Raw genomic sequence first — 17,052 nt, 5'->3', positions numbered from 1 at the left:
AACTTTACCTCCGTGCCTCTTGTTGCCCCCCCCCCCCCACACACACCCGCTTATGGGGCAGAAACGCTTTTCCACCGCAGGCCGGATTGTGTTTATTGTCTTGAGCGGGGCTGTCCTCACCTTGAACCTTGGAAACAGGTTTGAGGACTTAGGTGCATTTCTTTTGCGGGAGCGCCTCTTTGCCGGAAAATAAAATCCGCCCCATCCATTTCCCGAAGGTGGAGGAAGAGAGCGACTCGCTTCAGACCTCAGCACGGTCCTGCTTTGGCAAATTTCTCCGAAGGGCCACCTGGGGGGAGCAGAGACTTTGAGGAGGCCGCAAGGTCGCCTCCCGAGAGCGGTCCTCGAGGACGGCCCTGAACGAGCTCTGAGCCGCCGCGGCGCTGGCTCCGCCGCCCGGCCCCGCCGCTGCCGAGCGCTCCCAGCCTCCGCGCGGCCAAGCGCCCCCCCGCGATGCAGCTGGCGGGGGCGAGGCTGAGGGTAATTCCAGGGGCGGAGCTTTCCTCGCGGCGCTCTGCCTGAGGGAATTTTGGGGGAGACCGGGAACGCCGTTTTGCGCGCCGCTGGATCATTTTGCCCAAGTGTTTGGGGAAAGAGGGGAGCAACAGTGGCCCCCCTGACTTTTCTTCAGCGCGAAGGAGGAGGGGGACTCGCGGCGGAGAATTCGTCCCCGGTTTATTTCCAGAAAGGGGTGACTCACCCTGTGGTGGATGCCTGCACTTTCTCCTTCTCTCGCTCGGGCCTGTGAGCGACCGGCTGGAGCAAATTGTCCTCAGCTCCTGCATTTGGCTGCTCCGCCAAAGGCGCGCTCGTTGCATTCCTGTGGAGCATTGGCAGCAGCACCTGACGGAGCTCTGAGCGTGCTCACCAGGGCACTGTTCCAGTTCCATCTCGTGCTCTTCGAGGGGTGCTTCATTGCTTCTAGGTGGCATTTTAAAAAGTGCTGGAACTTTTAAAACTGTTTTACCCTTGTGTATTTTCCACCGTAGAATGGCCGTTGATGTAATTTTCTTGTCCCATTGATCTTGCTTTTATGGTTAAGTATGGCGGGCGCAGTTTTGATCTTGTGTGAGTGTAAACGGATCTTGCTGATCTTGCTTTAGAGAGGGACAGAGAGTACCTTCTGGGCTGCCAGAAGCCACAGCCCGAGAAATCCAGGTATCTTCCTTTAATTGTTTCTCGCGGGCCAAGAAGCAATAGGGGAACACAAGGTTCTGAGCCATTCTCCCTCATGATGCGGGGTCCTCATAAATTTGGCTGAAGTATCTTGCTAGAAAGGGAATCGTTTACATGTTTATTGTTCCAGTATGAGCCGTGGCCTATGGTTTTGCTTGTTCTTGGATTTCACATTTGCAATCCAGAGTTCAGTCAAAATATAAATATAATTTGGCATGTTGAAAAGGAATAATGGTTTCTCATTGGCAATAATGTCTCGCGTTCCTTAGTCTTTTCTGAAACTATCTTGACCATCTGGTGTCTCTTTTTCCATGTAGGGCTCTAATCTGTGTTGGATGATCCTAAGCACTATTTTGTTAAGTCTCCTTTTTTTGGTATTGCAATATAGATTGATCTCTTCCAATTGGTTGGTCACGGTGTTGTTCTCCAGATAGCTTGGTTAGAACCTTTACTAATTCTTCTGTTGCTTGCCATATTTCAGTGGGTACTGCATCAGTTGTAGCCTTTTGACTTGGCAATGATCAGTGTGCTGATCTAATTTCATCTTCTAATACTACAGGTTCTAGTAAGTAGGGAATCTCTTTTCTTCTTGGCAATTTCCATGGTTTGTCCTGACATCCAGTTTGCTTTCTTCTCTTCATTTTTGGCAGTGTCTTTTCACATTCATCCTTAATGACTTCTTTAAGTTCATTCCATAATTCCTCTGCTTCTCTGTCAATGTGGTCAGTACTTCAAAGTGATTCGTGATGTCCTCCTTGAGAATGGTATTTAAGATCATATTGTGGAAACTGACTGGCCTTCTTCTTCTTTAGGTTAACTTAGAACTTGCACATGAGCAGTTCATGATCTGTTCTACAATCAGCATCTGGCCAGAGATGGACAAAGAATGTCATATTATTTACAGTCTCTTACATCCCATTCCCTGAGACAAGCTTTCACAGAACGTTTTCAAACACTGCCAACAGCCTAATTGGACAGAAGATGTAAAGGATTACCAACTACACAATACATATGTTTATGCATTTGTAATAACTCACAGGTGGAAGATCTGATCCATTACTTATTACATTGCAAATTATATCAGGAACCTAGAGCTATATTCATCATGCCTTTGTTAATCCAACTGAATCAGTCTAGTTTAGAAGAAAAACATCTATTTTCTGTTGACTGATATAGATGAACTTGTAACAAAACAAGTTGCATTGTTTGCAGTGGCCACAAGGAAGATGCAAAAGCAGATGTTGACAAATAGTGCTGTTACTATTAGAGGGGATGTATTGAACTGATATGGATTCTTAAAATTTTATACAAATTTTGCTAAAACCTATGGTTGCAAATAAATGTATATACAATAATATAGCCAATTTGATTTCTATATACTCCATCTGGTGATGGCCATGTATAGAGGCATCCTTTTGGTTGTTTGAAGGGAACTCATTTAAGATAATGTAAATGTTTAATTAGATTTAATTATTAGTATTTCTCTTGGCTCTGCTTACTTTGCAGAGTTCTCCTCTAGCATACCACTAAAGACCAGGTGTGAGTCAGGTCAAAAGAAGTTGTGCATCCCAGTTTTAAAGTTTTCAGGCTATAATTGTACCATGTGAGTAGAGTGTGGCTGCCGCATGGGATTTCCCCCCTGGGATTTTACTTACCACCAGTATATCTCTCTGACCCAAAATTTAAGGGTTGCCTTGATGATGCCAGCAAAACTTTTTTTGTCCCAGAAACATGCCATATTCACTTTAACATTCAAATATCTAAACATTTTCAAACACACTTCTTAAAAGTTGGCCCTTCTGAGATGTTATATTCAAGGAGTTCATTTTCGAAAATTCAGTTGTGCTTCCCCTCCCTGCCTAGCTTCAGAGTTTTTGATCACCTCGCTTCCATCTGAATGTTTGCAATGTGTCTGTAGTATGTATAGATTGTAGAGTGAGGGGCTAGACTGTAAACCACCAGTAGGTTATTTTCTTGTCTTTCTGTTGAAAAGCACAATTATTTGCATTAATTGGTCAACTTGGAAGACAACAAGAACAATAATCAATAGTTTAGAAAATATCCTGATGTTCTTGCCCACTGAAGTGTATGATGTGTAGTACTATGAAAATCAGAATAGTGACCAGAAAGTAGAGATATTCAAAACAAATATGATTGCATTTAATTCTGCATCTGCAAATCTTGAATAATAGCATGAACTGTTATTTACAAACAGTCTATGGTGTTTTAGCTTAGTATGCTGTAGGAACCGCCATAGTGAGTTGTATGTCATGTTTATAGTTTAGCATATTTTGTGAACCTAGACAGTTGTGACTTAATATAAAAAGTGGGGCTTAGAGATTTGTGAACCCAGCTTAAATTAACCACTCTTGTTGCTTGCATGCATTGGATAAAGAAAATATAAATTGATCTAATTCATACAGATTTCTTACTTTGTATATTATAGATAGCAGTTGTGTGTTAATGGCCTTTGTGAACTGAATGCTGTATGCTTTATTGGCATAATGGGTCAGGAGTCAGTCCTGACCACTTATTGCATATTGAAGGCTCAGGCAATCATGAATATAGAAAAAATACATTTGTTTCTAAATTCTGAAATCATTAATGTTCCCTGAAAGTCCGTGAACTTTTAAAAGCAAGGTCTTATAAACGCTGGTAGAAATAAATGAGTAAACAATGTAGGGTGAACATGAAACAGTCTACTGTATCAAAAAAAAAATCTTGATGAAAATCTGTAGAAGCTCATCTGCTTGTTTAGAAATTACAAACACAGAATTAATAATGGTTAGAAAAAAGAACAAAACAAACATTGAAAAGAAACAGGTACTGTATTCATATGCATGGCTTAAATACTGTCATTTATTTGAGATCAGGGTTGGGAGGAAAATAACAAAATATTTAAGTAGGGATTAATTACTTTTTATTTTTATCCTATACTAGACAACCTGTGACCCATTGGGTCATCATTTCAGAGAGATTTCCTTACCTGAACAGAGAAACAGAATGACCAAGGGCAAAAAAAAAAAAAAAAGTGGGAGTGTGAGCAACTTAGGACTTGCTGCTGGCTTCTCCATTGACTTTGCTTGTGGGAAGCTGGCAGGGAGCATCAGAAATCTCCCTCCCTCCGTTTCCACATATAATATAGGCTTGTGCCATTTGCCCTCCCTTCATGAACCTCAGGAGAGCCCTGGTGAAGCCTCTTCCTCCTCCTCCTCCTTGGCTGACCCACAGAACTGCCTGCCGCTTTGCTGGGGGGAGGTGAAACAAAGGGAGCTGTGGACCGTCAGGAAAACTGTATTCCTGCTCCCCACTCTGGCATGTCCCCAAGGGCCTCCTCCCTTGAGGAAGGAAGACGGCTCACCCATTGACCACCGGTGCCCCTCAGCTGGCCCTACCTTGTCAGCAGACATCCAAGTCACTCCCTTATCCTTCCCTCAATGCCCACCACCATTAATAGATTTAAAGTTTCTGCCTTGTTTCCAAAGCAGCCAATTGCTGCTCACCTGTTGGGCCTTGCAGCCAGCTGATTGGATGCAGGGGACAGAGAGGTGGGAAAGAGGTTGGGGATACAACCATGACAATCACGTGACCTGGGTTGACTGTGGCGGCACAAGTGCCCCAAATTTCCCAGATGTCAATTCCATGGGAGTAATGGATCCCAGGTTTTGGATCCATTCTGTAAGTTAGGTCATTTAAGGTACCTTTCTTCAAAAACTGTTCCCTATACGTGCTGTTTCGTCCATTTGAAGGTTACAGACACAAGAGTTTTAGTAGCATGTAGATAGGAACATTGTGTGGAGAAATGAAGAACTTCCTAAAAGATCTTCTGAAATACAGAATGTTTTGTGCAGTTTCAGAGAGAACAAAGTGACTGCACTTTGGAATTTGATGAGGAAAACATTTTACAGTCCTCTGAGTCCTGCATTTCAGGAGCTTGTATTGGATTATTTAGCGCATTAGGGCTCTTTGGTGAGAGAGAGAATAGCCCAAATTGTACTCATTTTGGTAGAGTGACAAACACTTTAAAAGGATCAAATTCTTTTGAGTCACTTGTGTTCAAATGCTTTTCCAGTAACACAGCTAATCTTGGTGATGATTATATTTGCTTTCACAGGACCAGCAATTACATGTTTGTGTTTTTAAGTAGATGCCACCCATGGCTGGCATTAATTTTCTTTTAGGTTTAAGCTGTAGAATTTATTCTATTTGGCTTTTTCTTTTCATAACTCTCTGTACAAATTTACTTTTCCAAAGTTTTCTACAAAGAATTTAATTCAGTTTCTTGGCTGGCAAAAATTCCTTCTTGCCACATTGTGGTGCCACTTATAGGCTTAATAACTGTTCTGGAATTTTGCTGGATTTGTTCCTAATGTATAATGTATACTCTAGCTGAATTTTTTATTATTTTGGTTTTAAATTATAGATGATTTTAGATTGATCCTCCTTTTCAGTATCTTTATTATAATAAATCTTCTCACTTCTGGGCAATTTCCTCCAAAGGTATTGAAACCACTTGTATATTTGTAGTGACCAACATTTTGCATCAAACCACAATTACTGTATCTTTATAGTGACCAACATTTCTTCTTTTCTGATAACTATGAGGGTAATTGATTTTTTCCATTGTTACGACACTTTCCCTGTGATGTCTTCCCTGATTTTTTTTTCATTGTGAAATCATTCTTTAGGTTTTAGCTAAGGAATTGGATTTCACCCACATCTTTCCACAGAGGAGTGTGTTCCACCCATTCATTCACACAGGAGTATATTTCTACTGATCTATACCTACTCCTGTATCTTTTCTTGGCTTCTCTATCGATTTTTCTTTTTTCTTTTTTTATTCAGAAGTCACTGGATCTTTCTGTTCTTATACCAGCTCTGTATTCTTTGACAGACCAAGAAATGTGGACTTAGAAGGGGCCATTTAGATCAATGAATCCAACCCATTATTTATTGCTGGAATCTAAATCGATGTATCCTTGTAGGAAACCAGCATCCTTTAGTTTTCCAATATTACTTTTCTTGTTAATATACAAATTCTATTATTTTTTAAAGATATTGAACTATGTCTAGAATATAGTGGTTGACATTTACTAAGTTGTTTGTAACACTATTTCTGTTCTGGTCTAAGACTGTAATTTTTAACATATTTAAAGAAGTCCTTGGAGCATTCTGACCCCATCTCTAGAGTTCCAGGTTACGTCTGTGTCCTCTTCCTTTGTGACCTGTTCTTTTTCTACCACCTCGCTTTTTGTTTTTAGGTCTTAATTTTTTTGTACAGATATGTCAGTTTGTGTTTTTGTTTTTGTTTTACTTGTCTGTTTCTTTTTCTTGTTGGAATTGTTTTCAGTTGTGCTTTTATTGTCTCACATTTTAGGATCTTCCACCCATCTTGAGCCCCTTTTCCCACTAGCTCGTCCTGTCTTTGAATCCCACTTTTTACTACACTGAATTCCTTAACAGATTTTCTTAAACTCCAAGACAAGCATTCAGTCACAGACTGTTTTAGTTTTTATTTATACTGAGAATTCAGTGTTACATACTTACTTTCCCCTAATCTTCTTGTACCTTTTTCTGAAGGAGAAAGTTATCATCAAGAAAAGTCAGAGATTTCCTTGAAGAACTATGCTTGGCAGAATGTTTCTCCTAACAGATGTTGAGGTAATGAAAAGTTTTACTACTGTTTATTGAAAAGGAGCTTCACGGACTGTTGTTTTATGAGGGATCTCGACGAAAATGTCCCAGTTTCTGAGTGCAAATATTGGTGATAATATACTACTAGAGTTTACCTTGTCTTTTGCAAATGGCAATATATATAGTTTGGTTGCATTTTGTCCTCTTAGTCCTGTGAAGTAGGTTAGGTTGGGACATAAGAAGTAGTTACTTGGTTTGAACATGAGCTATCTCATCACTGGGACACCTTCATTTAGCATATATTGATGAAGATTCTCAGTCATCCAGGTGGAATTATCTGGAGATTGAGTCATGGCAACTGGACTTCTTTTCTTTTGGTTAGATACGTTTCGCTGCTTGTCCAAGCAGCTTCTTCGGTCTAGAAAGTTGGTTGGGGGGGGGCATAAATGTCTTCCAGGGTGGCTGCATTTCTCACTAACATGATGGGCTCGTTGAAGGGACAATAGGAGATGTGATTAGTAGAGTCTTTGGGATGTGGATGTCTTACTCCTTAATCCCTCACTCATCCCCAAGTGGCTCATTAAGTGCTGCCTCCCTGGTGAAGAGGAGTGAAGGAATCAATTTATGCCAAAGTGGAAAACCGTTCCCTCAATAGATTGGAGGCCTCAGACACAACTTTTGTCCCATTTTTCATGCTGCTCTTTCAGCAGTCCCCAGGAAGATTAAGACCACTTAACCAGTTCACAAAAAAATTTCTGCCAAGAAAACTCTATGGATTTGTCTATGTAGTTACCAGGAGTCAAGACTGACTTGAAGCCCTCCCCCCTCAAAAAAGCCCCCAAGAACAACCACTAGCCTGCAGTCCAGGGATTTCCTGGTGGTTTCCCATCCTAATATTAACCAGGCCCAACCTGTTCAGCTTACAAGGTTAGTCAGGTCTGATATATACTTTAATAAGTCAGCACAAGTTTAAATACATTTTGATTTCTTTATTAATAGAAGATGGTTTCTGCACTGTGGCTCACTGGCTGGATTTCTCTCATTCATTTTTCATTCAGCTGTTGTAAGTATACTACATTTCTTTCTGCCTGATATCACAATGAGTGTCACATACCAACATTTGGGTTTTTCCCAACTCAGTTAACCAGTCTCCTATATGGTTTGTTGCCATGATAACATAGATTTTCAGATGGTCACTGGCCTGTAGAATTAAGGAGTTGGAAGGGTTCTTAATCACTGTAGGATCCACGATGATGTCTCTCTTTGAAGACCTCTAGAGAAGGAGAACCCACCACTTCATATTCAGATATTTGAAGACTATTCTCATATATTCTCTCAGCCATCTCTTCTGCAAGCTAAACATAATCAGTTCCCATTCCCATTCCATGTTTTCTGCCAGCTACACGATCCATTCTTCCACTTGTTTCACCACAGCCACTTGTTTGAAAATTAGAGAGCTCTTTTGGCTCTGTTCATTGTGTCAGCATCCCGACCATTTTCCCCATTCAAGATGTCAACAATGTTTCAACGCTAACCCCTGCTGTGATTAAAGGAAAAACCAAGTGCCATCAAGCAAAAATTTCAAAAAATTGGACAATTTTTAATCAACATTTTTCTCTTCTAGAAGCTGCGTCCCAGTAAATCTAAATATCACCAAGTAGTGATTTGTCCATGGCAGCTGAACTATAAAATGTACCTCCGCATTCAGATTGACATACTCTCTCCACTATGACCCCTGGTGAATGAATGAGGGCAGAGAATAATTTGGACAGAGCCAAGGTTGCTGTGGAAGTCCTGAAATACTGACTCAGTGCTAGCAAAGCTGCGAGTATGTGTTTGCAAAAGGGAGTTTCAGTATGATCTCAGAGATCTCCCTGATTATTCAGAAATGGAGATTGTTGGGCAGAAGGACAGGCGATACATCAAACAAAGCCTGTAGTTTGTCCTGATGTTGATTATCACAATTGGAAGGCTATAGGATAGGTTGGGGGGACGCGGTGGCGCAGCAGCTTAATGATGCTGAAAGTTGCCGGCCAAAAATGGTCGACGCTTCAGCGGTTCGAGTCCAGCCTTCACGTTAAACAGGGTGAGCTCCTGATTCCTCCCCAGTTCCTGTCAACCCAACAGGTCGAAAACTCACGTGAGTAGATAAATGGGTACTCTCACTCCGGTGGGAGGAAAAATGCTGGCGGCGCCTTGCAAAAAGGAGTTGGGAGCAGTTGCCGGTAAGCGCGAAAAACAGCGAAGCAACGGAAACCCCCCTCCTGCGCTTGCCAGCTGGGCTCTGCTCTAGGAAGGAGGCTCTGGCAAACCACTTCCGAAAAACAATTGCCTTGAAAACTGCAAGGACTCGTCCAAGCAGTCACTGCAGGGTCAGCAATGACTGAGCGCAGACAAAAAAAAAAAAAGGATAGGTTGCCTGCTGCAGAGAATAATGTCATAGCAGACCACTGGAATTTTTCCTCCCTGCCTGACTTCTCTGCTTTTTCCTGCTGCTTCATAGACAGTGAAGGTAGGAAAAGACATTATATGTAATCTTCCTGTCTTTTCTAATCACATACAAATTGAGATTGCTTATCCGAAATCAAGTCCTACATAGTTGTCATTTACCCATTCTCACCTGGCACTGAGTATCGGTATCTCAGGGCAATTGTTATCCAGATTACTCAAACCTTGTGGCTCTTCTATAAATACTGTAGTCATATTCTGGTCATATCTTCCACTGCATCCTCAATTTCAGTAATCCTCCCGTTCATTAAGGGTGGTTCTTATACTGGAAGTACTCAACTTACAACTATGCAATGTTGCACAGTGGCACAATGATTGTTCTTTGAAAACTGGAAAAACTTTTAAAACAATTTAATTCTGTAGCTTAGTTTTATTTTGGTAAACAAATGATTTCCTATACAGCAATCTGATCACCCAAATCTGCTTAATTCTTGAGTATTAGAGAAATATTTGCCATAATTGTAGTCTGCTTATACATTTCAAATACACTATCTGTATAATAGTGTTTGTCTAACCACTATTGTACAAACACTAATGTATATTTACATATACAAATAGTAATGTATTTGTCAAATATATTATCTATAATAGTGATTATACAATAGTAATGTATATTTACATGTACAAATAGTAATGTACATTTATTTATTTGTCAGGTGTAAACCTTCCTAGCCTTTTGCCTGAAGGACAGCCAGCAAGTATCTCTTGTCCACTACGTATCCAATCTAAGTATACTGTGACTTGGTACGGAAATGATAGTGATATACCCATACCTATGGATAACTACTCCCGGGTCCATCAGCAAGGAAACTTGCTTTGGTTTCATCCTATAAAACTTGAAGATTCTGGAATGTATCAATGTGTTTAGTAAGTTTGTTTATTCATTCATTGCTTTTATATCTCCCATTTTCTGTGGGAGATTAAGGTTATACACCATAAGAACAACTCTAAGATAGAGACCGAGCCAAGTGAATGGCCTAATGATCCCCATGAACTCTGTGGACAAGTGGGGACATAACTTGATCCCAGTCCAACATCATAATTACTGTAGTACTTTACACTGGTTGTAGTGTTTGGAAAATGTATCAGATTTATAACATGATTGAAGATAGTTCAATAAGGAGAAAAAAATCTAACATTAAGATTTTGACCATTTTTATTTATACTTATTTTTAGCTTTAATTGTGCAACATTTGAATTCAAACAAGGCTTGGTAGAACATAAAAATGGCTATGGCTCTATAATAGTTTTCATGCTTACATGAGAGTAAACTCTACTGAATGATTTGAATCTTATTTCTGGCTAAATATGACCTGTATTGAGCAATATTTATTATACATTCAATTATATATATTTTTCCCCCTAAAAATACATGTATTCTGGTAACTAACAAATTAAATATAAGAAATTAAATTGGTTCAAAAGGTTGTTTTATGCTGTAGTGTATCTTGGTCCAATATCTGCTCATATTTTCAGAAGTGTATCCAACTCTTATGTTGCTGTATTTCCTCCTAAATATTAAATTATAATTTGATGCCAGTCACTATCTTTGTGGATGCATATACAGGTAGCTCATTTAACAATGATTCAAAGTTATAAAGGCCTTGGAAAAAGTGCTTTACGACCTGTACTCTCACTTACGACTGTTGCAAACCATCACATCACACACCGTGGTCACGTGATCGCGATTTGCGACCTTTTTTATGGTGGTTGTTAAGTGAATCACTGTGGTTATTGGGCGAATCATGTGGTGGTTAACTGAATCATGTGGTTGTTAAGTAACTTCTGCCAAAAAATGTCCATTGGGGAAGCTGGATTCACTTAATGACTACATGATTCACTTAATGACTACATAATTCATTTAATGACTACATAATTCACTTAACGACCATCATAAAATGGTAATAAAATTGGGCTTGGTCAGGTGGTTACTCGCTTAATGACTGCCCTGCTTAATGACCAACTTTCCAGTCCCTCTTGTGGTTGTGAAGTGAAGACTACCTGTATTGTATAATGGATAACTGAAGCACTGATATTCTTTTGTTATTGCAGTAATTCAACAAGATCTAAAAAAAAACTAATTGTGCTTGGGAATAGTGTTGGACTGTGTTTTAATAGAGAAATAGTTTATATGCAAAAACTTTCATTGCATTACAATGGGAAGCTGACTTGTCCAGATCTTCAAAATTTCAGAAATTATGAAAATGCTCCACTTATTTCACAATGGTATAAGGTAAGGGTGTGAGTATTTATATCATAACTTTAGTATTAAACATTGGTATTTAGCCTCCCAGCCCCTCACCATCTTTGTCACTCTCTTGTTTCCACTTCCTCAGCATTCATTTTGAATTTGTCAACAACTGCAAATCCATCTGTTATTGGGACCATCCATTCCATATTGTTCCATTTTATTAAGAAAGTGACTCACCAACTGTGTCAAAAACCTTACAAAAGTCTAAGTACACTATATATACAGCATTTCCTTGGTCTACTAATCTAGCCATTTTGTCAAAAAAAGCAAATAAGGTTTGTCTGGCGTGACCTGTTTTTAACAAACTCATGTTGTCTTCTAACAAGCACCTTATTTCTTTCTAAGTGCTTGCAAACCCTCTGTTTGATAACCTTTCCTAAGATTTTTCCAGGTACTGATGCCAAACTGTTTGATCTGCAGTTTCCTAGATCTACTTTTTTCCCCTTTTTGAAGATGGGAACAACATTAGCACTTATCCAATCTTTTGGCACTTTTTCTGTACTCCAGGAGGTCTCGAAGATACAGTCAGTAATTCTGAGATCATGTTCATGTTTAGCACATTTAGCACCTTGGGGTGCAATCTATCTGGTCTCAGAGACTTAAATGAATTCAAAATAGGTAGGTGTTCTCTCACCAATTCTTACCTGTTTTGACCTCCATTTTCTTCTCTCCCCTCCCCCCCCCCACAAGGTATGGCTTCTCATAGGTTGGGCCACTTTTTCCTTTTGCAAAAAGCAGAGGCAAAATAGGAATTCTCTATGCAACCACACTGATTTCATTGGGTGCCTTCCATTTTTCTATTCCTCTGGTATTGCATGTGTTTGGATGTTTGTTTATTTATTGTCTCATATTTTAGAATTTTTCAACTTGCCTGAATTATTCTTCTAGAATGAAGATAATCTTTCCAATTGTTTAGGAGCCAGTTTCTCTGTCTTCCTTTAAGTTGTTCTTCCTGCTTGGCTTCAATTAACAGTTTTTGAGAGCAGCTCCAACATGAACCCTAAATATGCTTTCAGGTCCCTGCAATGCTAATATCAAGACACTGAGTATTTCTTTTTCTTCTTTGGGCAAGATTACAAAGTGACTCATTTTCTTTAATTTCCACCATTTCCCAGTGTCTATCTTATTCTGCCATATGTTGTCCATCTTTTTATAATTATTTCGTGTCTTCTAGTAAGTAATTTAAATCTGTTTTAGTTGCTGTTATTACTTTTGAATATCTGTTGGGCTGTTTTTGTCTCTTGGAACAAATGTTCCATCCATTCAATGTTATTTTTAGCTATGAGTTATTTCAGTCAACTTTCTTCCTCTTCTGCCTATCTTTCTCAGGTATCATCTCTCCAGATTTCAAATTAACAGATATTTGCCAAAAGCTGGGCCTAACTATTTTCCGTGCAATAGTCAGGCTCTGAGAACGGGCTGGTATGAATTCTAAATAGTTTCAAGCTTTATCTCAAATATGCTGTCTGTTACATTCCTTTCTCTCTGTCTCCACCATAATAATCTTCCCATTTCTCCTTCATAATATGGAATCAAAACGCAGGACTCAGATCCAAAATAATCAAGGCTTCACTGCAGTGTTTATTAGACAGTACATGTTGGAGGGGGACCCCACCAAGGGATAGTGAGAGACACTCCCTGCAGACAAAAGAGATGCTCTGATATTTATACATTTCAGGAAAGGGAAAGGGAAAAGGATGCATCATACATATTCATATGATGATGCAGGCATACACAAGTAAGGAATAGATGTCAAGTTACTTTCTGCCCCTCTGTTATCTACTACCTACAAGGAATACAATAGCCTTACTGAAAAGAGGGAACAAATCAGTTCAAGGTGCCATCTTCCTTCAAGACAGATGCTTCGGTAGTTCAGAGCAGCTCCAAGGTTGCTGCAAATTCCTTTATGTTTCAATTTTATTAAAGTGCTCCCATTCACCTGAAGCCTCTAGACATTTACTTTCTTCACCCAAAAAATTATTTTCCCCACAATAATAATCTTCCCATTTCCCTACAATTACTGTTCTCCAACTGATATGTTTATTTGGAATATTTAGAAAATAATTACTGCCCTGGTACACAGCATTTGGGACCAGCATCTGCACTACCCTGCCATTGTAGCCATTAACTGAGGTGACATTTGACAGATGTGGCCTGGATTTGTGATTATCCTGAGAATTGTCAAATTTCTTTCAGTTCCTAATTTATGTTGGTTTATGAACTTTTTGTTACTCACTTGCAGCCCTCTGATCCTGCTGATTAATTGTCTTTAGCTTGTGGATGTGGAATGGACTGATTTAATTTTTCTTTTTCAGGTGTGCAGTATGTTTTTGGTTCGGTAAAGGAGTTTATTTGATATTAACTGTTCTTATAATATTTGCTTATTTTTGTTCCAGGCATGCCATTTGCATTTGTATGAAGACTGGAAATTTCAGACTTCTGGAGAAAATCTTTTAATTAATAATGTAACTAAGGAAGATGAAGGAGTATATATATGCAAAGCTAAACATACATATATGGGAAAAGAATATAATATTTCACGGACCATTAATCTAACTACTTTTGGTATGTAACTTTCATCTTGTTTTTGGTGCAGTGTTTAGTAGTAGATGCTTTACATAGTTATTGGCATATCGCAGAATGTAATTTATTTTATAATATAAATTGAATTCTTTTTTGTTATCGCTGGAACCTGTAAAACCTAAATTTGCAATAAAGTCTTCTTACATTATTCCCTCTGCCCTACATACCATATACTACTTGAAAACATATTGGGTTCTGGCTGTTCTGAGGGTGTTGTACTGTATATTTTAGCAGAAACAAATTGTCAGAACCACCAGTTGCATGTAAATGAGTAAAACGTTTCCATCAACAGAATTCAAGTATGTTCAGGAACATTAGTACCTGCATATAAACAGTTAATAGTCTTTCGTTTTCATGCTATTATTGCTTTAATAATTTATGGATATGTATCACAAATCTACTTTTCTGATTATATAACTCTGACGCACTGATATGACACTTTAGTAACTAAGTACTCTAACTGTGGCAATAAAATTCATTCCAAACTTTAAAGTAGCGTTGCAATAGATCTTATAATTTTTATTTATTTCCAGTAATTCTTTATTTTTTAGAACCACTAAAGAAAAAATCTCTAGAGATAATTTACCCAAAGAACAACTCAGTTGAAGTCAAACCAGGTAAGTCATTAGTTAATTTGAAAAAGAGACTGTTTTTAGCAGTCCTAGGTAAACTCTAAAATGTTATGATTATTCACTCACTATTTCATTATTTCTGATCTGCAGGATCCAGATTTGACATGGTTTGTAATGTCTCAGTAGATCCTCTGGATAGAGCATCTCTAGTCTGGGAGTTCAATGATGAGAACTTAAAAAACATAGATAAGGAGTATAAGTAAGTACAACAGGATATTTTCCAATGGTCTCTGAATTATTACATTTTCATTCTATGCTGTGGGGTTAGATAGTTACATAAATATGAGGCATGCTTCAGTGTGAAAAAAATTCAGTGAGCTGCATAGCTTGTTCAGCACAGGAATGGCACAACACTAATAGGAGTTCCTAAAATGCACTTAATGCCTTCCATCCATTTTATAGTAAAATGGAACTACCTGATTCAGGGGTCTGGGTGTTTATCCAGCACATAACAAGAGGTTTTCTGTATTCTTAAACTGTGCATCTGACATGTTCTCTTTCAGTTGCCATCTGCACGTGGTGTGAGTTTCCAGTATTTATATCCCAACCCAGTCCTGATAGATTGGGTAGGTAACAATAAAACATTCAGTATAAAAATAAAACATTTTTAAAGAAGGATAGTATATTATTATGAGAGGTGTATCAGATCACATTCTTAACTGTACGAGACCTCTGATTCAGTTTGTAAGTATTTTGTGATTATTAATTGCAATAATAATAATAATAATAGTAAAATTTATTATATTTATATACTGCCTGACTCCCAGTGACATATACGTTTTAGGACCACAGTGCTGACTTATGAGAGGATTGCTAAACAGATAAATTTTAAATAGGTAAAGTTACATAGGTTTAGGCAAAAGTGCACTGCTGTCATAAGAGTAGATAGCATTAAGCAGATAGCGTTAATCAAAAATATTTCATTTTTCTTGTATTACATTATCCTGATTGTTCTTATGCAACAGTAAGTCTTCGTAACTCAGTGCTGTATGTGAGAGAAACATGCTGAGGTTTTGCTTTAATATTGGGCAGATGACCAGAGCTAAATTTCTACTAAATTCTTCTATTCTGAATAAATTTAACTTTGTTCAACTTTCCAGAAGCTGAGCGGGACCCAATTCCATACAAATCGATATAATATTTCCTCAATGTTTTCTTTTTCTGTTCTTTTTTCTGTTCTTGTGCTGTTAGGAAAGACATTTTTTCTGGGAGACTAATACTAGAAGCCAAGTTTAATATTTCCAAAGTGAAAGACAGAGATTATGGAACATATTCATGTGCTGTATGGTCTTTTGGAGTGAAAGAAAATGTAGCATACGTAATGCTAAAACGTCCAGGTAACTGTGTATAAATCTATTTTTCTGTGTATCTTAATTGTAAATGTATATTTATATAACAGAGAGAAAAGATACTTTGCATTGATATAAAAGGTACTTACCTAATAAAGGACAAACAAGCGTGCATGAGACTTTTGCTAATCTTTATGTAGTCTGTTACGAAATGCATTTTTTTTCTTTTTGATGTAAGTAGACTGGTACTTATTCTAATCTAGAAACAGTCACTGAACTCAAATGGGAAGGGGGATTGCAAATGGCATCCACATAGCCTGTTAAAATAATGAATTACAGTCATGTGAAAAAGAAAGTACACCCTCTTTCAATTCTATGGTTTTACGTATCACGACATAATAAAAATCATCTGGTCCTTAGCAGTTCTCAAAAGTAGGTAAATACTGTAAGGTTTGCCCCGTTCGACAGAGAAACTCCCGTGACACGTGTGGTTCACAAAAGAGGTTTACTCATGCGTAACATAGCAGTCACAAGCAAAGCCAGGACTGGCTTGGTACAATTGCATCACTCGTTATATTCCCCCCTTCCTGCACTTTTTTCCGCCCCGCGATTGCGTTACCACTGCGGATTAGGTTGGTCCCCCCCCCGTTACGTGCAAGCCCGAGGGTTCTGTGTTGCGCGGCGATTTGTTTCGCTGCCTGCGGCCTCGTTCATTGTTGGCTCGCGCCGTTATCAGTGTATAGTTAAAGCTTCCGCTGCGGTTTTCCTGTTTGGCTGGGCGCAGGTGGCTCATTAATTAGCGGCGCTTTCAGTTCCTCTTTTCCTCGCTAGCTGCCGCCGGTGGAGTTCACGTGGTCTGGCTGCGAGCTTCCCCGAAGCCCCGTGCTGACCGAACCTGACAAATACAACCTCAGATGAACAACAACACATGATATATTATACCATATCATCATTTATTTTACAAAAAGAAAGCCAAAAT

At 38.8% G+C, this 17,052-nt stretch overlaps 1 protein-coding gene across 13 annotated transcripts in view; it reads left to right on the top strand.

Moving 5' to 3' along the window:
- The first annotated feature begins 364 nt into the window (after window positions 1–364).
- LOC112542425 (interleukin-1 receptor type 1-like) overlaps window positions 365–17,052 on the top strand; it is a 28,434-nt gene continuing 11,746 nt past the window's right edge. For 8 of the 13 annotated variants that reach the window (XR_015795416.1, XR_015795413.1, XR_015795412.1 and 5 more), the window contains exons 1-8: window positions 502–6,837; window positions 7,810–7,873; window positions 9,975–10,185; window positions 11,371–11,551; window positions 13,966–14,134; window positions 14,704–14,769; window positions 14,875–14,983; window positions 15,976–16,121. Coding sequence is in view for 7 of the 13 variants with exons in the window: in XM_088136598.1 (XP_087992724.1) it covers window positions 6,802–6,837; window positions 7,810–7,873; window positions 9,975–10,185; window positions 11,371–11,551; window positions 13,966–14,134; window positions 14,704–14,769; window positions 14,875–14,983; window positions 15,976–16,121 (982 nt within the window). In the remaining 6 variants the exon portion in view is untranslated. Of the gene's footprint in view, window positions 481–501; window positions 6,838–7,809; window positions 7,874–8,434; window positions 8,639–9,974; window positions 10,186–11,370; window positions 11,552–13,965; window positions 14,135–14,703; window positions 14,770–14,874; window positions 14,984–15,975; window positions 16,122–17,052 lie in introns of those variants that run through there. The other 5 variants (XM_088136597.1, XM_088136595.1, XM_088136596.1 and 2 more) reach the window with 5 other exon arrangements.

The sequence above is a fragment of the Python bivittatus genome, unplaced genomic scaffold, assembly GCF_059951505.1.
Source record: "Python bivittatus isolate LINGU-HERP-01145 unplaced genomic scaffold, Pbiv_v1 ctg000060_np1212, whole genome shotgun sequence".
NCBI lineage: Eukaryota > Metazoa > Chordata > Lepidosauria > Squamata > Pythonidae > Python > Python bivittatus.
This window is presented reverse-complemented; position numbering and strand designations above follow the sequence as displayed.